The sequence below is a fragment of the Rhinoderma darwinii genome, chromosome 4 (assembly GCF_050947455.1).
Source record: "Rhinoderma darwinii isolate aRhiDar2 chromosome 4, aRhiDar2.hap1, whole genome shotgun sequence".
In the NCBI taxonomy this organism is placed as follows: domain Eukaryota; kingdom Metazoa; phylum Chordata; class Amphibia; order Anura; family Rhinodermatidae; genus Rhinoderma; species Rhinoderma darwinii.
In genome coordinates this window covers 315,290,156-315,313,965 of record NC_134690.1, presented here as the reverse complement: position 1 = coordinate 315,313,965, position 23,810 = coordinate 315,290,156, and the positions used below count along the sequence as shown (strand labels likewise).

The 23,810-nt window shown below is 43.8% G+C and overlaps 1 protein-coding gene across 2 annotated transcripts in view; it reads left to right on the top strand.

Annotated features, from left to right (window-relative positions):
• CNST (consortin, connexin sorting protein) overlaps positions 1–23,810 on the top strand; it is a 206,485-nt gene that overhangs the window by 59,709 nt on the left and 122,966 nt on the right. For both annotated transcript variants that reach the window (XM_075862744.1, XM_075862743.1), the window contains exons 2-4: positions 10,617–11,039; positions 18,978–19,174; positions 21,126–21,156. In XM_075862744.1, the coding sequence (XP_075718859.1) occupies positions 10,649–11,039; positions 18,978–19,174; positions 21,126–21,156 (619 nt within the window). In that variant the 5' untranslated portion in view covers positions 10,617–10,648. The remainder of the gene's footprint in view (positions 1–10,616; positions 11,040–18,977; positions 19,175–21,125; positions 21,157–23,810) is intronic.

Here is a 23,810-nt window from a genome sequence, read left to right as displayed (position 1 = left end):
GTTAGGACATACCTAAGTATGCCCTAACAACAGGAAATATGGTAGGACAGCCCTGGGGTCCGTCAATAGACCCTGGGCTGTCTGCCCATATATGGTATGGCCCTCTATCGCGTCACAGGAATTCCCTGTGACTCGATCCATGGGCATCCCCCTTCTCATTTTCTCCTGAATGCTGCAGTCAGCTTTGATGGCAGCATTCAGGGGCATAACGGCGGAGATGAGAGGTTTCTCTGATCTCCGCCGTTATAGAGGGGGGCTGCGGCTGTGTAATACAGCCTTTGCCCCGCTCCTGACAGGAAGTACGTGCGCGGTCAGCATGAGGTGATGCGGCCCGAGCTGCACTAATGAGCGGCGGTTCAGGCACTGAAGACAGAACATGGGGGTATTTTGCAGTGCGGCCGCCATGTTCTGTCTTCAGTGCCGCCGCTCATTAGTGCAGCGCCGGCCGCATCTCATCATCCTGACCCCGCGCACTTTTTATCAGGACTCAGGAGCAGGGCAATGGCTGAATTACACAGCCGTTCCCCCGCTCTCATACATTCATGTATTACTATACTTAGCTGTGCGGCTGCGCAGCTAAGTATCGAAATACAGGAAATAGTGGTATCGAACCGTTTGGGGATGCAGAGTATCAAAACAGTATCGAAGTTTCGGTGCATCGTGCATCCCTATCTGCAAACCATTCCTGCTAAATTTGAGCTCCAAAAGCCAAATGGCGCTCTTTCCCTTCTAAGCCCTGCCGTGTGTCCTAACAGCCGTTTATAACCACACGTGGGGTATTGTTTTACTTGGGAGAAATTGTTTTACAAATTTAGCAGTGCTTTTTCTCCTTTAGTCTTTGTGGATATGAGAAAAAAATCGCTAAACCTACATTTTCTTTGAAAAAAATGTAGATTTTCATTTTCACGGTCTACTTCCAATAACTTCTGTAAAAAACCTGTGTGATCAAAACGCTCACTATACCCCTAGATAATTTTCTTGAGGTGTGTAGTTTCCCAAATGGTGTCAATTTTGGGGATTTCCACTGTTTTGGCACCGCAAGAGCCCTTCAAACCTGACATGATGCCTAAAATATATTCTAATAAAAATAAGGCCCCAAAATCCACTAGGTGCTCCTTTGCTTCTGAGGCCGGTGCTTCAGTCCAGTAGCATGCTAGGGCCACATGTGGGATATTTCCTAAAACTGCAGAACCTGGGCAATACATATTGAATTGCATTTCTCTCTTAAAACTTTGTGTTACAAAAAAAATGGATTAAACATTTTCATTTTTTTTTTTTTTGTATTTCACATTTTTTTTTTTCAACAAAGAAAGTAAGGATACAGAAGGGAAAAAAGGGGAGACAAGGGTACAAAAACAAAATCTGAGCACAATGCGAGATGTCCACAGTTAACTCTACAAGTCTGTTTGATTTCCAAAATTGCCACTATTTCGAAATACATCTACCAGTGTTAATATATATAGACTTGCATCAGAAAATTAATATCTCTTTCCGACATTTCCCACTACCCTCCTGTCACCCCCCAGCAATAGACCATCTGTGACGATAGTCAAGAATCAGATTACAGAAAAAGAACGATAAAAAGGAAAGAAAAAAGGGAAACAGAGAAGATTAAAAGATATGAGGGAAGAGGTGAGTCTTCTCTCCCAGCTCTCTCCCCCCCCCCCCCCCCCCCCCGCAGCACGTATCTTCAAACCAAATATTCTAAGAGCTCCCAGCATCATTCCCCACTTGTTCACCCATGGCTTCTTTGTACCTGTCTGAGCTACAAAATTCAAGCCAGTAGATCCATGTTTTCCGGAATCTACCTGCTTGTTCAGGAGAGTAATGGATCAACTCCTCCATTCTCCGAATATCTTGTACCCGCTTCAACCATTGTCTAATCGATGGAGGCTCAGAGGACTGCCATTTCGCTGGAATACATGCTTTAGCTGCATTTAACAAGTGTCTCACCAGCGATTTCTTATACGTCCCTATGGAGATGTCATGATGGTGTAACAAAATCCACGCCGGATCGTCCCCCAGGGCGAGTCCCGTAATCTCAAATATGACGTCTTGTACTTCTGCCCAAAAGGAGCGAAGACTGTCACAGCCCCAAAATATATGTAGTAGTGTACCTTCTTCCCTGCCACATCTCCAACATAGATGAGAGACCTCAGGAAACATTTTGTGAAGCGCATGTGGGACTCTGTACCACCGGGATAATATTTTATAATTCGTTTCTTGATAAGCATTACTAATAGACGCTTTATGTGAAAGGAGCATGACCTTCTCTTTTTGTTCTTGCGTTAGGGAGATCTGGAGATCACGCTCCCATTTCCCGATAAACGGTGGCGTGAAATCTTCTACCGGAGAAATCAGTATACCATAAGTTTTAGACAATGCTCATTTCACATGTCCCGTCTGGGAACACAGTGTTTCAAACTGGGTTAGTCTGCGATCGTAGGCAGTAGGTGCCGGTATATGAGCCAAGTAGTGAGATAGCTGTAAGGTCTGCCACTGTGATGCTACCGGCATACCCTCAGGTCCAGCGAGTTCTCTCTCGCGTAGCCAAATCGCCTGTCTACGAAAGTGACTAATCCTAAAATGACCCTGTTGAAGCCAGGTCTTAAATGTCACTTCTGATAATCCTGGTCCAAATTCTGGTGTCCCCAGGACCGGCGCGAGCGGCGAAGGGGTCGATGAAACCCCTTCCCGTCCCCGCACCCTCCTGAACACCTGTAGTGTTGGATATATAGTAGGGTGGTCCCTCAGGGATTTTAGGTAAGACATAGGTATCCATGGCAAGCATTTCAGTGGGAAATCCGTAAAGCCTTGTTCCACATTTATCCAATCTTTAAGAAAAGCATGGCGGCACCAGTCGACTATCCTAGTCAAGTGTATGGCCTGATAATATTGCTCTACATCAGGCAGCCCAATCCCTCCACGCCTCTTGGCAAGCACTAGAATTCTCCTCTGCAATCTCGGCGGTTTATCCGCCCATATAAAGGAAGTGATGTATTGATATACGGTTTTAAAAAAGGACGTAGGTAATTTAATTGGTAATGCCTGCATCGGGTATAGGAATCTGGGTAACACATTCATCTTAATAATACTCACTCTCCCAAACCATGAGAACATCCCCCTTGTCCATTGGGCCAAATCAGATCTCAATGTTTGTAACAGAGGTAGGAAGTTTAGCTGGAATGTCCGATCTATATTGGCCGGCAATTGGATACCCAGGTATTTGATCGATTCCCGCGCCCATCTAAAGGAAAAACTAGCCCGTAGGGAATTCTCTAGATCATGTGGAATATGTAACATCATCGCCTCCAACTTCTGAAAGTTGATTTTCAGGTTGGACATCAGGCCATACTCTCGAAATTCCTTCATGAGATTGGGCATTGAAATGTGAGGAGAGGTCACAAAAAATAGCAGATCATCTGCATAAGCCGCCACCTTGAAAACTTTACCCCTCATGGTTACGCCACTCACATTAACATTGCCTCTGATCTTACATAGAAAAGGTTCCAGAGCTAAGGCGAAAAGCAGGGGTGAAAGAGGGCATCCCTGTCTTGTCCCGTTATGAATCATAAACGGGGAAGAATAAGTACCATTCACTCTCACAGAAGCCGAAGGCGATGAGTACAGTGCCCCCACCCAGGAGCGCATGTTAGGTCCTAATCCCAGATGTTCCAAATAAAAATGGCCACCCAACTCGGTCAAAAGCCTTTTCCGCATCTGTGGATAAGATGACAGCAGGGCTCCTTTGTGAGTTGACCCAATGGACAAGGTTGAGAGCCTTAGTCGTATTATCTCTCGCTTCCCTTGACGGGATGAAGCCTGTTTGGTCTCCGTGAATTACGGTAGTCATCAATGGAGCTAGCCGATTCGCCAGTATATTAGAAAACAATTTCAGATCTACATTGAGTAACGAAATCGGTCTATAACTGGCACATGAGGAGGGATCCTTGCCATGCTTCGGGATAACCACTATGGTAGCCCTCAAAGAATCTGAGGGAACCGAGCTGCCTGGTGATATCGCATTAAGAGCTCCCAAAAAGCCATCTGCTAACTGATCTAGGAACATTTTATAATAACCAACCGACAGTCCATCCGGACCTGGGGCCTTACCCTTTTTTGTATCCTGCAATGCTCCAGAAAGTTCTTCATGAGTGATTGGATGATCTAAAGTGTCACATGCATCGTCAGGTAGTCGTGGAAAACTTGAGGAGGATATATATTCCTGTATGGCTACCTTAGTGGGAGGAGAATGAGGTGTTAATTGGTATAGGGAGGAGTAGAATTCCCGAAAGGATCGTGCGATCTCCCTCGGAGAGGTTATCTTTACCCCTGTATGGGAAGTAATATGAGGAACATAAGCTGAAGCTCTCTGGGTTCTTAAAGCATTTGCCAGTATTTTCCCCGGTTTATTTCCATACTCATAAAATATTCTCCGACACTTAACTAATGTGGCTTTAGCCTTAACTTCATAAAGAGCTCGAAGTTCTTCTCGAAGAGACCACAAGACTCCCCTTGTTTCTGCTGTCTGACAATGTTTATGTTTGACCTCTACTTCGCTAATCTTAGTCAACAGGTCACTTGTTTTTGCCACTCTCTCTCTCTTGAGCCGCGCCCCCCACTTTATGAAAAAAGCTCTTATGTAGCATTTATGGGCCTCCCATAATATGAGCGGATTTGCTACCGATCCAGTATTGGTAGCGAAGTAGAGCTCCAGCTCACGGTGAATTTCAGATTGAGCCTCAGGGTGTTGAAGTAAAAACTCGTTGAGTTTCCACCGACCTTGTGCCTGTGAGGGCGGGGCGAAAGAGGAGAGCGCAATTGGCGAATGATCCGACAAAGGAGATGTGTGAATGTCTGCCCCCCCTACGCTATCTAGATGGAAATGACTGATGAAAAAATAGTCTATTCTGGAGAACATATCATGGGTTGCTGAGTAATATGAGTAATCCCTCGCTCCCGGGTACAGAGTCCTCGATACGTCCACTAGTTGGTGATCATGAATAATTTTCCTAATGGCGCTGAGTTGAGAGTAAGGAAGATGGGATGCACCCCTTGAGACGTCAAGGTGAGGTTCCATTGCTACATTAAAATCTCCTCCAACTATAATCATGCCTTCCCCAAAAGTCTGGAGCTGTTCCAAATATGCAGCTAGAGCGGCTGATTGTCCCGTGTTCGGTAAGTATAAGTTAGCTAGTGTGACTACCTGTGAGAATAGAGTGCCCTTGACAAACAGAAATCTACCCTGAGGGTCTGCTAGCGAATCCGTGTAAATCCAAGGTACATGTTGTGCAATGAGAATACTCACACCCCTAGATCTGGAGTCCTCTGAGCAACCATGATAGCAATATGGAAAACGTCTATTGGAAAACCGTGGTACCTTATCTTTCCGGAAGTGTGTTTCCTGAAGAAACGCCACCTGGGTTTTAAGTCTCCACAGTTCAGCGAGAATCATGGCGCGCTTCTCCGGTGTCCTCAGACCTCGGACATTGTAGGAGAGCAACTTCGTATCCGTGTTCATGGTTCCCAAGTGCTGCGAGGGAAGAAACCGAAGGGAGGAAAGAAGAAGAAGGAAAGAAAAGAAAACAAAAATAGAAATCAAAGACAGATACGTATATAAGAAAAAACAGGGAAATCTCTAAGGAAGGTTAAAGAAACCGAGGATACTCAGCCAGTGAGACACCTCGGAGGGAATACCTATAGGGGAGAGTTGGTAAGGAATCTAAGGAAGTGGAGACCACCTCCCGTGTAGTTATCTGCAAATAGTACACTTTCAGCGAACCCTAACACCCACCTCCAAGCTCTATTAGTAATTTACCAGGGGGATCAATGAAGTGATGCTACTTCAAAACTTGTAAAAATAAAGGTAAAACCCAGCTCCGAAGGAATCTCAAACCACTTCTCAGCCCTGGCTAACCCGTTTCCGCCAATAGGCCCATAAACTCCACAATGAGTCTAACCCTATGTACTAGCTTTTGCAGCGACCCACGTGATAACATAAGGCCCCTTCACCCTTTGCAATGGAATCCTGTAATTTCTCTCATCCCCAGGGGGTGTTTATGAACGTACACCGTTATCCAACACAAACCTCTCCATACTCAATAAGTCCCAACTACTAAATCCTAACTCAACTATGTGGCATAATCCTATGCATATCCCATCAAATGACGCACCATGATCCTTGAGGCCCGCATTATCCAGCTGCGTTTGGGAATCTATCTCTTCCCCCCCTACACACATGCGGCCCGCTCAGTGATTTGTTCTGAGAGAGATATCTAGCCACTAGAAGAACATTTTTAGGGGATTATTCCTTCAGTATGACTCCATTTATAAGGATACGTTATCTGACCATCTAGGCATTCGATCAGGAAACCAAACATTTGCACCAGGTTGAACAGGGAGTCCCGTGTCATGTGAAATCATGGCTCCACTGCACGGCCAAACAATCACAGATCTTGGATTCCCTTCTATGGCAGTTGTTGCCTCGCCGGTCTGATGCGCTGCGGTCTGGGTTCAAGAGGGTTGAAAGGGCGGTTTCTGCTGCGTCTTGCAGGACGATAATTCACGGATGCCGCAATCCAGTCCGGAATGGCGCTCGGGGGGACATCCAGGAAGACAAAAAGGGCGGGCAGATCTTGTGGTGAATGAATAGCAATCACCAAGCCTTGTTTCTTGACGATAAGGTGGAACGGAAACCCCCACATATATGTCGCTTCAGCCTCTCTGATGATATCCAGTAGTGGTCGCATCACCCGTCTCATATGCAGTGTACGAGCTGATGGGTCCGGTAAAATATGAATTTCAGCCCCTCTAAATTTCACTTGGCCCATGGTGCGCATCTTACGCATTAAATTTTCCTTCACTGTAAAGTAGTGAATCCTACATACAATGTCCCGTGGACGATCCGGATCTACTGACACCGGGCCCAGCGCTCTGTGTACCCGATCCAGTTCTATATGATTTCTCAGTGGCTCTCCCAGAATACCGTTAAACAGTTCTGCAACTATTGCGCGTAGATTATGGCCTTCCTTATCCTCCGGGAGTCCCCTAATACGGACATTATTGCGCCTGTTGCGGTTCTCCAGATCATCATGGTCCAGAGTCCTAGCTTGAATCAATGCATGTTGTGAGCGCAGTTGGACCTCCAACCTATCTAGTCTGTCGCCATGAGAAGATGTCTGTTGCTCAATGGCTGAGACTGGAGAGCACATCTGCTCAATGGTACGGTTCACCTCCTCTAAACACGTACGTTGCATTTTCTCCATTCTTTCTAACATGGTGTCAAAAAAGTTCTGTGATGGGAGATGCTTAAGGGCTTCCGCCAGATCTAATCGTGTTAGTGGAGTTAATGGCGTCTCCATGCAAGGCGGGGAGACAGGGCCCGGTGACCAAGAACTTCCCTCATGGGATCTCTCCAGACTGGGGCTGATAGCTGGGGCACTCTCCAGGGGTTTATAAGGAGTAGACACACCTGATAGCTCGTGGGATTGTGCTGATGTCGACGCTCCCAGTCGTTGAGGCGTTCCACCTGTAGCTGCGGCCGCCATGTTGGCTTCTTCCTGCTTCTGAGATACACGTGGCCATAGGAAGCGAGACAGTGAGGATGCCGGAATATTTTTATCCACGGTCTTCAGAGGCTTCCCTCGGGGCATAACGCGAGGTACCGGGTTGTTTGTAAGTCGCTGTTAGCGTTAATATCACAGGTCGGTGGGAGCTCCTGAGAATGCGTCCTCCTTCCTCACATGCCGAGAACACGCCCCCCAAAATGGATTAAACATTAATTTCTGCAAAAAAAAAAAATATGAGATTTGTAAATTTCACCTCTACTTTGCTTTAATTCCTGTGAAACGTCTAAAGAGTTAAGATATTTTCTAAATGCTGTTTTGAATACTTTGAGGGGTGAAGTTTTTAAAATGGGGTGACTTATTGGGGGTTTCTAATATATAAGGCTCTCAAAGCTACTTCACAACTGAACTGGCCCCTGTAAAATAGCCTTTTGAAATTTTCTTGAAAATGTGAGAAATTGCAGCTAAAGTTCTAAGCCTTGTAACGTCCTAGAAAAATAAAAGGATGTTCAAAAAACGATGCCAATCTAAAGTAGACATATGGGGATGTTAATTAGCAACAATTTTGTGTGGTATAACTGCCTGTCTTAAAAGCAGATGCATTTAAATTGAGAAAAATTCTAATTTTTGCAATTTTTCGCAAATTGTTGGTGTTTTTCATAATTTAAATACTGAACATATCGAGCAAATTTTTCCAGTAACATAAAGTCCAATGTGTCATGAGAAAATAATCTCTGAATCGCTTGCATAGGTAAAAGCATTCCAAAGTTATTACCACATAAAGTGAAACATGTCCTATTTGAAAAATGAGGCTCTGTCACGAAGGTCAAAAGTGACCAAAGCGGGAAGGGGTTAATATATATAATCAATACATCTCTGTAAGTAGAACGTCCATCTAGCACCCTACACGTATCGCTGCCTCCTGCATCATTCTCCGGTCAATACCATTGCGCTATATTCAATGTTGTATTAAAACTTTATTCAGCTTGGGCAGACAGCTTACTTTGCATTCATTACTAATGTCCATAGAGGAGATGTTGTTTTTTTTCTCCTTATGGATAACCAAGTGAGAGACAGTTTTTTTTTTTTTTTTTTGTTTTTTTTTTAATGCATTGTAGTTTACATGTGCTTGTACTTAGAGTCTAAAACTTTCTGTATATTTTTTTACATTGACATTGGAGTGCAAGTGCTTTTCCTACAGTCTCTTCCTTCTCTTGGGTATATTTTGCACATTTGTTCATAGTGTGTTGCACCCAGGTACTGACATATTAGCAATGGCCGCCATTGTCTGTATATACTGTAGTGTTAACACGACATGTGACTGTGCAATGGTGATCTCAGTGGTGTTCACCGCTTTAGCAAGTGATTGGCTACAGCGGTCATGTGCCATCACTGGAGCAGGAAGAACAGAAACCAGCAGGGGGACCTGATAAGCTTTAGCACAGGAGCTGCAGGGGATTGGTAAAATTAATATTACTACTTTTTGTTATTTTATTATATTTTTGTAATAAAATTTTAAATTTAGATGTCTGGATAACGTCGTATTTTGTTGTCTTGATTATAATTTTTTTGGGTGGTGGAATGCAGAAAAACATTTGTAATTTTTTCCATTGCAATCCTCGGGATGAACGCTGCCTGATGCTCTTATGGGGGATTCTGGCCTGGGGAAGCTTCCGGAGGTATATGTTTAAAGTAAACCTCTGACGAATGCCATACAGTGGCATCCGTCACATAGAAGCTCCCATGTTTCAAAAAAAGTATACCATGCGTTATCAATTTTTTTTCTTGATCCCTCGAGATGGAATAGCGTAGTCTCCTACGTTATTCTATCCTCGAAAAAGAAAGGTACACCGATGTATACAAGCCCGATGGGAGTACAAAAGGACGTTGTTTTTGGCATCCGTTAAGCTGAACGTGTCCATAGGGCTCCAATAGCTTAAGTCTGGAGCATTCCTGACGTACATGCTAAACGGAGGTTAAAAACACAATGTGAATGAGGCCTAAGACGTTTTCTGAGGTCTTCTGAAAATTGTTTTTCTTGATGCATAGTTCACACAAACCAATCTTACTTGAGAAGAACAGATGTGTCAATAACCAGGCTTTGTGTGCCTTTATTTAATGGGCAAAGCACCTGTGAAAACCACACTTCCAATCTCCTATCTTTAATTGAAACACTTTTTGCCAATTCACTATTGGAGAAGTAATTAACACAGAGGTTGCCTTACTTTTTCTCCCTGCACTGTGGATGCATTGTGACGTTCGCATCTGTTTGTGTGTCATTACTTTAGTTTGAATGCGTTTGCTGTAATTGCTAAATTGTTTCCAGATACATGCACGTGTAAGTGGGCTGAGTGTATCTGTTTAAATTTAATAGGGAAATGGGTAAAGTGGCATCTCTGACTCTATTATTTTTCTGAGGAACAAAGTATCAGACATCATAAAATCCAAGCTGTCAGAGACTTGGTGGAGCATCCCTGTAAAATCTAATGTGTATAGCGAGCTTAAGGCTAGGACTACATGACGATATGTGTCTCATGAAATCATGATTGAACGACTTTTTTGGGGCATGATTTGCGTTCAAGCCGCACACTACAGCACCTCGCAATTTGTTTTTTTTCTTGAATGTCATTTCCTTATACCTGTTGGACACAAGTCAGAAGTGAATGAAAGTTAGAATTTGAATTTTTTTTTGCTTGTTTGAGCAGAGCAGGTTCTTGGCTCAACATTCATATACCGGTATTTATGAGACCGTGGTGTTTATCCATTTAAGGGAGTCCTACTATTGTCCTATCAAAGCGTTTTATTATTACAATGAAATTTGGATTTAAAACGTTAGTTGTTTAATTTATTATCAAAGTGTGAGCTAGCACTGTTGTCTGTCTCAACATTATGGCTCATATAAAGAAGCTATTACTATAAGCGTGGTCTTATGTACATGCACTATTCACAAGGAGCATTTTGTCACCTGTTTTTCTGTGATTGACATTGCAAGTGGTTGTGTATATGTATTATGATCTTATTTTTCTTTATTTGTTCCCATTAAACTTTTAGGCACGATTTGAAATGGTCTAATACTTGCCACAATGAACACAGAGGAAGCCCCACAAACAGGCTTGCAAACCAACGCAGAGGATGGCTTGGTGGTTTGTCCTAATGCTGAAGCAGAGGAAACCTCTTTGCAAATGGCTTCTGACAAGAATGAGAACAAACTAAATAGAGACCAACCCTTGAGTAGGAACACTGAGATCAGCCTTCAAAATAGAGATGCCCAGGATAGCATTAATAATAATGAAAACTGCAACATAATGTGTGGTCAACTTAGCTGCAGGAAGAGCTGTGAAGAGGATATTACAGTGGTGGAAAGCTTAGCATCTGCTCCTCTGTCCGCCAAGGACAGTGCCTCCACTAAAGGAAAACGTATGGCTGGAAGACGCAGTAATAGAAATAAGAAAACACCAAATGGAAAATCCACAGGTAGAATCATAAGGGGTGTTGAAAAAGGGGGAAAAAAACCTATAACGCAAATGTTTTATAAAATTGCAAAAAAAACCAAAAAAAAAAACACTACTCGCCGATCCAGCTCTTCTGGTCTTTGTTTCCAAGCTGCCAGCAATGACGGGCCATAATTATTAGCATAATAGGGTAATTTTTTTTTTTTTTTACAATCATTTTTGCGCCATTCGAACTAATAGTGTAGCCGACTTGTCTACATGCTATTCTACCTTGAAAGCAGGCAGCCTTGTAATACAGTTTAACTTTAAAGAGGCTCTGTCACCAGTTTATAAGTGCCCTATCTCCTACATAATCTGATCGGCTCTGTAATGTAGATAACAATGGTTTTTATTTTGAAAAACGACCAATTTTTGAGCAAGTTTACGAACAATTTTAGATTTATGCTAATTCATTTCTTAATGCCCAACTGGGCGTTTTTAACATTTGACCAAGTGGGCGTTGTAAAGACAAGAGTATGACGCTGACCAATCAGTGTCATACACTTCTTTCATTCCAGCCCAGCTTCCTTCACTGCACAGCGTGATCTCGCTGGTAAAGTTTCTGTGGGACTTACTCACACAGCACAGCGTGATCTTGCTGGGCTGTGAGTACAGATGGAAATGAATGACAGCACAGCGTGATCTCGCGAGATCACACTGTATGAGTAAGTCCCACAGAAACTTTACCGAAGTGTCGGGAGTGTGAATAGACATCGCATCCTGGCTGGAAGCGATGTCTATTAACTCTCAAGACACTTCAGTAACGTTAATGTGTGAGTGTGTGACTTGCACATCATGATCTAGAAAGACCACTATGTGCCGAGTAAATGAATGGAGAGAAGTGTATGACGCTGATTGATCAGCGTCATATACTTCTCTCCACAACGCCCACTTGGTCAAAAAGTAAAAACACGCCCAGTTGGGCATTCAGAAAGTCATTAGCATAAATCTAAAATAAGTCATAACTTCGTCAAAATTGATCGTTATTCTAAATAAATAACACTGCTGTAATCTACATTACAGCGCCGATCATATTATGTACAAGATAGGGCACTTTAATGTGGCGACAGAGCCTCTTTAAGTCAAGAGTCAACGCAGCTGTCTACCAGGACATTTTAGAGCACTTCATGCATCCCTCTGCTGACAAGCTTTAAAGGAGATGCTGATTTCATGGCACCTGCCCACACTGCCAAAAGTACCACTACCTGGTTTAATAACCATTGGCCAGCAAACTCACCTGACCAAAACCCTTTAGAGAATCTATGGGGTATTGTCAAGAGAAAGAGGAGAGACACCAGACCCAACAATGCAGACGAGCTGAAGGCTGCTAACAAAAGCATAACACCTTAGCAGTGCCACAGGGTGATCGCCTCCATGTCACGCCGCATTGATGCAGTAATTCATGCAGAGTCGGAGCCCAGACCAAGTATTGTGTGCATATACTTTTCAGTAGACTAACATTTTGGTATTAAAAAATCATTTTTGAAATTGGGCTTATATAATATTTGCATTTTCTGAGACACTAAATATTGGGTTTTCATGAACTGTCACCATTTCATCAACATTTGAAAAAAAAAAAAACAAATGCTGGAAATAGATGAAAAAGTGAAACTCCTATTAAATAGATTCAATTGAAATACTGCAATAAATTAACTTTTTGATGATATACACATTATATACAGGGTGGGCCATTTATATGGATACACCTAAATAAAATGGGAATGGTTGGTGATATTAACTTCCTGTTTGTGGCACATTAGTATATGGGAGGGGGGAAACTTTTCAAGCTGGGTGTTGACCATGGCGGCCAAAGTTAATGTGTGAGTAAGTGACCACACAGCATGATCTCACGAGATCACGCTGTGCTGTGAGTACAGAAGGCCATGAATGTAGAGAAGTGTATGACGCTGATTGGTCAGCGTAATACACTTCTCTTTACTACGCCCACTTGGTCAAAAATTAAAAAACGCCAAGTTGGGCATTCAGAAACTAATTAGCATAAATCTAAAATTTTTCATAACTTGATCAAAAATAATCGTTTTTCAAAATAAAAATCACTTATCTACATTACCACGCAGATCAGCTTATGTAGGAGATAGGGCACTTATAAACTGGTTACAGAGCCTTTTTAAACCCCTTTGGCTTTGCTTTGAGATTCATTTTGCTGGGAACCGCAATATTCTAAACAAGGAGCCTTTTTTTAAAAATTAGTAACCATTTGCTTAGAATGATATGTCAGATTTTTAGTAACAATCCAGCAATCCAGTGTCAAATGGGTTTAAGCGCTTTATATAGCCCTTTCTTTCTCAGTGGGGGGGGGGGGGTCTGAGTTCACAAACTAAGGGCTTATTCAGACGAACGGGATATACGTCCGTGCAATGGCATGATTTTCACGCGCGTCGCACGGACCTATATTAGTCTATGGGGCCGTGCAGACAGTTGCGTGATTTTTACGCAGCGTTGGTCCGCTGCGTCAAAGTCACGACATGTCCGTTCTTTGAGCGTTTTTCGCGCATCAAGCACCCTTTGAAGTCAATGGGTGCGTGAAAACCACGCATGCCACACGGAAGCACTTCCGTGGGACAAGCGTGATTCGCGCAACAGCTGTGAAAAGGATGAATGAAAACAGAAAAGCACCACGTGCTTTTCTGTTTACAAACATCCAAATGGAGTGTCATAATGATGGCGGCTGCGCGAAAAGCACGCAGCCGCGCATCATACGGGACTGACACATGCAGCTATCAAGTTCGTTTTTTGTGCGCGCAAACGCACACGCTCGTGTGAATCCGGCCTTAGTGATATTCTGATATTGTTGTCGCCTTTGAACTAGCTTATTAGAAACTCATGCTAAAAGTTATTATAAGCTCATCCTTAACCACTTAGTGACTACCAATATGCCTTTTCACGGCTGTCACTATAGGGCCTTAGGCTAGGCCATCACTTTTTCACACGGCAGCCTAGTCTAAGTCCTGCATGGGTGTTCCGTGCAGGCTGGAGCAGGTGCTCACGGCCGTTTAAACCCTTAAATGCTGGGGTCGCTATTAACCTATTGCGCTGTCTCTATCACCCAAAGGCACGTCCTAACAGATTGTCTGTCAGTTTTACACTGACAGGCAATAATGCTTTTGCTATACGTAGTATACCAAAGCATTATAGCAGCGATCAAAAGATCGCATTGTGAAGTCCCCTAGTGGGACTAAAAAAATAAATCAAAAAAAGTTGGACTGGGGACAGAAGTTAGAGCAGTTGCTCTAAAAAGTTAATGTGCATATAAGGAGTAAAGTGATAATCACTGCCACGGAGCTGAAAAATTAAAACCGTGTTAGATTAAGGTGAGGCTACACCTCATTACTGTTCTTCGTTGATGACTGCAAATTTCATGTGACAGACTCCCTTTTTAAAGGGGTTGACTGCAAGTGTTCTCATCCTGCTCTCCTTATTCTCTGTTATCTTACCTCCCCCCTTGACTGTCAGCACTATGAGCTATCTGCTTTCAGTGTGAGCCATCTTTATTATTATTATTATTATGATTGCTGTTATGTTTTTCTTTGTACGGCTCACACTGAGAGCAGATCGCACTGACTCTCCATTCACTATCTATGAGACAGCCAGAGATAGGTGAGCGCTATACTCTTCTAATCTCCGGCAGTGCAATAGGAATGAATGGAGCAGCAGGGAGCATGCTCGACATGCCGCTTCATTTGTTCAGGAACGAGACCCCCTTTCGTGATCAGTCGTCGGACCCCCCACTGTTCAGCATGTTATCACCTATCATTTGTTTAGGAGGGAACGTTTAATCTTGGGACAACCTGTTTAATTCTACATTTCCTAATCAATTAGGCGCGTTTTCGGTCATCGGACAACCCCTTTAAAACATATAAGTTGATCATTAGTTTCTTAAAACTTTTGACTGTAAGCAGAACGTGTCTAAGGCAGCGCTCTGTTCTAGGAAAGGCACTTTACAGATCTATGTATGTATCCCACAGGAGCTGAGATATTGGTACCAGTGGGCTCCCCCTTACCCTACAGCCAGTCCCTGAAATCCGCTCTACACATTATAAAATATCTGCGAGTGTTCAGTTGACCGTTATTTCTCCAGACTATCCTATAAACATGCAGGATCGGCTGAGTGTATTTTTTTTTTTTATACACTTACCCCTCAAAAAACATTTACAAAAAGGTCCAGAAACACCTACATACATTCATAACCTTTCTCAGGAGGATTGGTATAGTTCCGTGATTTAGTCAGTGTGTGGCGCTGTTTTCATTTCTTTGATAGCCAGCATTACATAATTCCACTCTAATGTCAGATAGATTAGTAAGGTAAACCTTTAGTTCTATAAAATTATTTTAAATAGCTTGTAGAGTCTAAACTTAAATTAATCATTGCCCTCAATACCGTTAGACCACTGGTGTATTTTTAGATTCAACATTGCAGATCTTTCGACCCAGTGATTATTTCATTGCTGCTTAGTACATGGCAGTACTGCAATCATAGGAATCACGCGAATCCTAGATGTATAAAAATATCACTTGACGGAGGTCATAAATGAGTGGGGCATTTGCAAATATAACGATTTCTTAACTACGTATGTAAACCTGGCATTACTGTACAAACATCCACTGGCAGAGTTATTTTGTATTGCTGTCTCCCACTTGGCTGTAAATCCCCCCTCAAAAACTCCCCTCTGCCAATCTAACAATACCACTTAGCTCTATGCTCATCAGTATCTTGTTTTACTCCTTGTCCTCATTCTATCACCTGGTTTAAGCACATGTTCTCCTACCTTAGGACAGCAGTGGGAGCAGGGGCATAGCCCGTTGCAAAGGTTTTTCTTGCGGCCCCCCCAAACTTCTCATGGCCGATGGCCCGCAGCTTTCAGCTGCATCGCTGGGTCTCCTAAGTGACCCAATGATGCAGCACTAGCAGCCAGGGGCGTCACTAAGGTCTTGAAACGTCAGGGGAAATAGCCCCAATACATATACCCCCCCCCTCCCAAAAAAAATTGTGTGTGCATGTATGTATATGTGTATATAGGAGACCGCATATCTGTAGCACTACAAACCTATAGCTATGGATAGGATTAGATATAGTGGCTCAGCAGACAGTATCACACATGATTGGATTAGTTAGTGGCTCAGCAGACAGTATATCACACGATAGGATTAGACATAGGAACTCAGCCCACTGACATTGCGGCTCCAGCGCTGGACCCAGGAAAGGTAAGAATAATAATTGTTTTTCCTTTTTATGTGTTACTAATTATTGTTTGTTTTTTTTTTTTTTTACAACTTCGGTTGTTGGACTACTTTAATAACGGCATATTTTTTTTTAATTCTCAATAAAATGGATAACGAGGGTTGTGTGTGGGATTTTTATTTCACTGAAATATTTTTTCTATGTCTTTTTATTTTTCTAAACTTTATTACTACAGCCTTATTAATAGCTGCTGGCCGATTGACATAGTCCATTACTAAGGCGGGGCTTAATGTTAGCCATGAAGCGGCTAGCACTAACTCCCATTATTACCCGGGTACCCACCGCTACCAGGAAGAGCCAGGTACGATCCAGTACCCGAACATCTATAATGTTGGAGGGGCATCGGCGCGGCCACAGGCTGGTATTATTAGGCTGGGAAAGCCCAAAAACAATGACCTTTTCCACCCTGGTAATGCTAGCCTGCTGCTGCTATGTTGTGTTTGGCTGGTTACAAAAATGGGGGAACCCCACATCGTTTTTTCCAATTATTTTATTTATTTATTTTTAAAAATGACGTGGGGTCCCCCCATTCTTCATGACCAGGCAGATACAACACTGCAGCAGCAGGCTAGCATTACCAGGGTGGGAAGGGCCTAATAATACCAGCCTGTGGCCGCTCCAGTACCCGACCATCACGGCAGATGTTCAGGTACTGGATCGTACAAGACTTCCCGGTACCCCTGGTGGCGGTGGGTACCAGGGTAATAGTGGGGGTTAGTGTTAGCCTTTTTCCCGGCTAACACTAAGTCCCGTCTCAGTAATGGACGCTGTCAATCAGCCAGCGGCCATTACTAAGGCGGTAGTAGTAAAGTTTAAAAAGAATATAAAGACATAGAAAAAAAAGGTTTATTGAAATTAAAAAAAAACAACCCACACAACCCTCGTTAACCATTTTTATTGATTATAAAAAAAAAAAGCCGTCCTCTAATCCGACATAGTCCAACAACCGAACCTGTAAAAAAAAACCACAAAAAGAAAACATTAGGGCCAGTTCACATCGCCGCTGCCCTTCCGTTGAGGGGTTCCATCTGAGGTTTCCGTCGGGTAACCCCTCAACGGGATGGCAAACTGAAACCTCAGCTTCCGTTTCCCTCACCATTGATCTCAATGGTGACAGAAACCCCCAACGGAAGAGCAATGGCGATGTGAACACAGCCTAATGCATATAGTAGGCCCATGTGCATGTGTGATACTGTTTGTTGGTCCCTGTATCTAAGCCTACCACATGGTAGGCTTAAAGTGGTTGTCCAGTCCCTAAACATTACTGGCCTATCCTCCGGATAGGCCATCCCGGTACCCCCGCCAATCAGCTGTTTTGAAGGGGGTGCAGCGCTCGTACAAGTGCTGCTTCCCCTTCGTTTCCCTTACTTGCTCATGCTGTGAATCGCTGACACGTCCGTGTCGGCGATTCACAGTGTGAGAAAGTGACCGGAATGAAGGGGAAGTAGCGCTCGTAGCTGCACCCCTTCAAAACAGCTGATAGGTCGGGGTCCGACTCCCGGCACCCCCGCCAATCAGCTCCAGCAGACAGTGGTATTAAACTTACCCTCCTCTTTGGCCACAACGGAGGTCCTGACTCCATCCAGGGTCGGGCTGTTGTGCGCAGTGCATAGCGTTGATGTCATGCGCTGCGCACAGTGCTGTGACGTCAGGACCTCCGCTGCGCTTCGGAACAAGGACGGTCACTGCCGTCAGTCACTATAGTAACGGGGGCCGGTGTATTTTATTTCATAGGCACCAGTTACTATAGTAACTTTTCATTGATGTGGTGCGGGGGTCCGCAGGTTTCCCTGGCATCGGGGCCCTGTCGCAATTACGACCTCTGCGACCCCTATAGTTATGCCACTGAGTGGTTATCTTCAATAACGGCTTCTGGCTTATTTTGTAGAGCCTCCCTGCCCTATTCTGACCCAAACCGCTTAAATTATTGTCTGTAACCACGATGGTTAGGTCTGTTAGGAGACTAAAACCCGTGGTCAGTAAGACCGGAAGTGCTGGCACATGATTTACAAATGCAGACAGTCGGACAGCATTTGGAGCATCATGGGAAAATAGTAAAATAACCAAAACCGATAAGAGGGCAGAGCGCTATATAGGACAGTGCTTCTCTGTGATATAAATCCTTCAGACAGGGTAGGTAGAATCTTGCTAACCTTTTTTGGTTGTGTGCGACATAACAACTAAATATCATATATCTCGGCAAGCCTAGAGGTGCAGCCGTCCAAAGGGTAAATGCCGGCAGGATCTAAAGGTACTATCCCAACTCACAATAGATGCAACTTTTATGAAGAAAACCGTGGAGAATCGGCGCAACCATTGAAGGACAAACCATTTTCTTCATAAGGTTCCTCACACAGGATAATTACTGCAGTCGTGTAACATGCCATTTTATATCTGTTACCGAAGACAAATGTTGTTTTGTCCCTGAGCTTAACCCATTGGCTTGCTTACAGATTTCAGCGCCCTCCTACTGGTACTACATTTCTATAATCGTAATATTATGCAAGCAATTCAGTTCTGATACTCCAATATTTATCTCGAGTTTTGATAAAATTATAACTTTGACCCTTAGCATTTTATTGTCGAGTTTACAATGAATCGCCTTTCATCCGAAACCTTGTCCCAGTATAATTGCTTAACCCATTTTTATATTTCCTTTAGGGCTTTCGTCATTAGCTGATGCATCTGTTTCAGAAGACGACAAGTGTGCGGATTCTGCACATGACATGACCACACTTGACTCGCATGTTAGCCCGGAACACAAGAATCGGAAACAACTCCGAGACTCCCTGTTTTCCCTTATTCGAGAAGGGTTGGAACAGACTGATGGTCGTATGCTTCCTATGTGCCTTCATCAGGTATGTTTTTGCATGTTGGTCCTCAGAGTTGTGATTTGTGTAGCTGGTAGGCTAGGGGCATTGCAAGGTTCCTAAAAGATCAGGGGAACAAGACCCAAGACCGCATTTCCCCCCCTCCTTACCAAAACCAGCATACTGTTACAGAACTGTAACTGAATAATACCACTCTATAGCGACCATAGTGGCACTTTTCTCGTGATCTGGGCAACAAGCAATAAATCGCTAATCACTAGAACGCGGTGAGAGGAGCTTGAGCTTAAAGGGAGTCAGTCACCAGAAATTTTCCTTGAAAAAAACATTCTCTTGAGCACACTTCACATTCGCAGTACAGCACTGAAGTGTCTCACAGGTCGAATCGGCTTTACTGTGCATGCGCCGATTTACGTCACACTATACCCAGATTAGTGTGACTTAATTGACACATGCGCAGTAGAGCCGATTCGACCCGTGACACTTCAGTGCAGTACTTCGCTTGCGCCGATTCAGAAGCCGAGGCACGCTCAGGAGAATGCCTGGCCATGTCAATCAGAGAAGAAGGGGAGGGAGGGGTGGACTGGGGAGAGCAGATAGAGCTGTTTGGAGCAACGAGGTCATCACCGTTGCTTCTAACAGCTCATCTGCATATACAGAATAAACGTATATTTCTGCAACGGAGCGACGCATCTGAAAAGAAAGACCACATTATATTCAGGTGAGGCTACACTATCTTACTGTGCTGCTGCTCTTATAGGCCAATTTATGGTGACAGACTCCCTTTAAATGAAGCGGTGGTTTTCAATACACATACTGCTGCATTCAATGTTTATGGGACTGATGCAAACCGTGGTCGAGCAATGAGCAAGAGAGAGGGTTTCAGAAACTCTGTTCCTGCAATCAGTGGGGGCGCTAGCGATTGAGGCCCCCATCGATCAGACACTTATCACTTATGCTGCGGATAGGGGATAATTGGCAATTCTGGGACAACACATTTAACCAAAATCTTAAAGGATTATTCCCAACTCAGACATTTGTGGCATATCCACAGGATATGCCATACATTGTTGATAGATGCGGGTCCCAGCTCTGGGACCCATACCTATATCAAATTTCTGGGACCTGTATCTATCAAAAATTTATGGCATAGCCTGTGGAAATGCCATAAATGTCTGAATTGGTAATCCCCCTTTAAAGTGTGATATGTCTTAATTTCCAGCATATGAGAGAGCAACTGATATAGTAAACTGTAGTGGATGTATTTAAAATGTAGCTACACTTCACAAATATCAGCTAATAGCTCTTTTCCAGAAAAAGTCAAGTTCCTCTATTTTCTCACAATAGAATGACTCCTTAAAGCCCAATGCTGCCTCAAAAAGTGTCCTTATCAAATTAAGAGAGCCCCTAGCTTTATACACATACTAAATTTTGCTATGTTTGCCTGCACTTCATCCCTTAGTTCATCTTCCATAATGGTTTTAGGGGTGAAGCCTTCCAGCCCTGTTTATTTGAAGTACTGTCAGTGACCACAACAGTAAAGCTGGCCATACACATAAGATAATAGTTGTCTGAAGCTGCCAATTTTGTGAAGCTCAGTTGGCAATCAGATGTGTATGTGAGGTTCCTGATGGCAGATGTCAAGAAGAAGCGCTTGGGCATTTGAGTCTGGCAGCGCTTTATTTCTCTGCCTATTAAAATAAACGTGCACACTCGACGTGTGCTTTTTATAGCAACTTTGTAACGGAGTCTATTTAATTTAGCAAAAATACTATTCAGTTTGAAGACAAAATTGGGCGGTTGTTTCAATTCTGATGTGACGCGATGAATTCAGCTTGCTTCATAAAATTGCTATAAATTAGTTGCCATAATGGGGTAATGTGTGAATGACTGAACAGAACGAAAGAAATGGATATAAATGGTAATATCATTTAATGTGCATTCTGTAATAAATGTACCCATAATGCTGTTTTCTCTTTAGATAGCAGAGACTTATCTCCAGGAAGAAGATTGTATCCTTTCACATTACATCTGTGCAATGGTGAATTCAGTAGCCTGTACAGCTAGACATTTTCTGCCGGTGAATTTTATTATATTACATGGGGCAGATTGGCCATGTACTATACCGGGAATTTTCCCGGTGGACCGGCTGCTCCGCTGCTCAGGGGCCACTCTCCTGTACAGGCCTGCATACATCTGTGTATGTGGGCACTGATCCGTGATATAAAGCAATCCCCACAAACACAGATGTATGCAGGAGCCCAGGGGCGGGCTGGGCCGGGGGGCAGATGCCCCCAAGGCCGATCTCCCAGTAAATCTTATAGCCGCCGGCATTTTACAAGTTTTCCGGGTTACATCACCGTTGCCCTTTCATTGAGGGGTTCCGTCGGGTTATCCCCTCAACGGAAAGGCAAACGGAAACCTCAGCTTCCGTTTCCCTCACCATTGAACTCGATGGTGATGGAAACCTAGCTAATGGTTTCCGTCTGTCACCATTGTGACAGGGTTCTGTCGTTTTGACGGAATCAATAGCGCAGTCGACTGCTCCTTCACTGTGTCTGCACTGATGCTAAAATGCAGCTTGTTTTTCCTTGTTAGACACCTCAGCTACTACTTTCCCTCTGCACGCTCCTCCCCCCTAACACGGAGTCCTGGCCCCTGCTAAAAGAGTGAGAGGAGACTGAAGTTACCGAGACTATAGAAGAACCGAGACTACAGGAGGAAAGTATCAGTATATGGGATCGAAAAGGGTGACTGGAGTGTGCAATTACTGTGTGCGTGCGTGCGTGCGTGCGTATATGGTGCAGATTTTTTTAATCCACAGCACGTCAATTTCTGCTGCAGAATAGTTGCATATTTGTTGCAGACTTCCCCCAGAAAAAAACGCAGACAATGAGTGGCAAAGTGAAATTCCACAACAAATACATGTTGCAATTTTTTTTTGTTGCAGTAAAGCTACATATTCCCAGAAAAGTAGTAAAATAAAAAATAAATAAAAAATGCTACATACTTGCCTCTTCTGGCGTTCTCATAGTGATTCCTCACTCTTCCCTCTCTGGTCTTAGTGATGCTGGCCTCCTGGGATGACCGCTGCAGCCAATCACAGGCTGAAAAGGGAGGAGAAATCATCATCCCAGGAGGCCGGCAGCACTGGCACCAGCCCTGGCAGGAGTGACATGTTGCTATAGGAGACCAAGGAGAGGGGAGTATGGCCTTTTTCTTTTTAAAATCCCCTTATCTGGTGCCAGTCTGCATCATGTTAAACATGATTTGGTGCAAACTTTCGGCCCGGAATTCCCTGTCGTATCTGGGTCAGACCAGTGTGAACATCTCTTAACCCCTTCGCACACCCAGGCGTGTTATTACGTCCGGGTGCGAGGGGGTGATATTTGGAGCGCGCTACATATGCTGCGGGTGTCTGATGTATGACAGCCAGGAGCAGCGATCGCGCTGTTCCTGGCTGTTTAACCCCTCAATTATGACCGCAGCATCTGAGGTGTTGAAAAGAGGGGGGCGGCCCACCCTGAAAACTCATCGCCCCCCCACAACGAGATCGGGGGGTGACCACGGTTGTCATGGCAGTTCAGCCTAATGAAGGCCCCCAGGACTGCCTTCACTCTGCCTCTGCTAACAGAAGCCTGTAAAAATGACAGTATACTGCAGTACGTTAGTCTTATAGTCCGAAAAATACGGTATATAAAGTTAGTATCACCGTAATTGTATTGATCCACAGAATAAAGATAAGTTCTTGTTTTTACCGCACGGTGAAAGCCGTAAAAACGAAACCCAAACAACAATTGAGGAATCGCAGTTTTTTCCAACTTCAACCCGCAAATAATTTTTTTTCAGTTTCCCAGTACATTATATGGAACTATAAATGGTACCAAAAGAAACTACAAATCCCCCTGCAAAAATAAGCCCCCACACCACTCAGATTGAAAAATAAAAAAGTTATGGCTCTTGGAATGCGGGGAGTGAAAAACGAAAATGAAAAATCAAAAAATGGCTCAGTCCCGAAAGGGTTAATGGTACTAAATGGAACTATTGGTTTTAGTATTGTTAAATACTCCCTATATTACTTTTCTGGGGGTGGGGCGCCTTGTGACACTATTATTGAGAAAATTTATTTGGGTACTGTATAGCACAATTTTTCATGCCGCATGACACTAATAATCTATTATTTTTAATAGCGTTTTTTTAACCCCTTAACGATGAGCGACAGATATATCCGTCGCAAGCAGGTGTTCGTTCCCGCATAGCGACGGATATATCCGTCACTCTGATCGGGTGGGTACTGCCAGTGTACCCATGTGATCAGCGGCAGGATCATGGATGTTTGGCTCCTGCCCCAACTGCCGGAATAGAAGCACGGTCAATTTCCAGCAGTTTAACCCATTAGATGCTGCTGTTGATAGCGTCAGCAGCATCTATTGTGTTTGACAGAGGGAGTGAGCTCCCTCTGTCACCCCATCGGCGCCCCCACAAAGAAATCGCGGGGCGCCGTCGGGTTTCCATGGCAGCCAGGGGGCCTAACAATGGCCCCCATGTCTGCCTTCCTCAACTGCCTATTAGTCCATGCCAGAAGCATGGCCTAATAGATTGCCTGTCAGTTTTAGGGTGTGTTCACACGCAGTGACCAAAATACGTCTGAAAATACGGAGCTGTT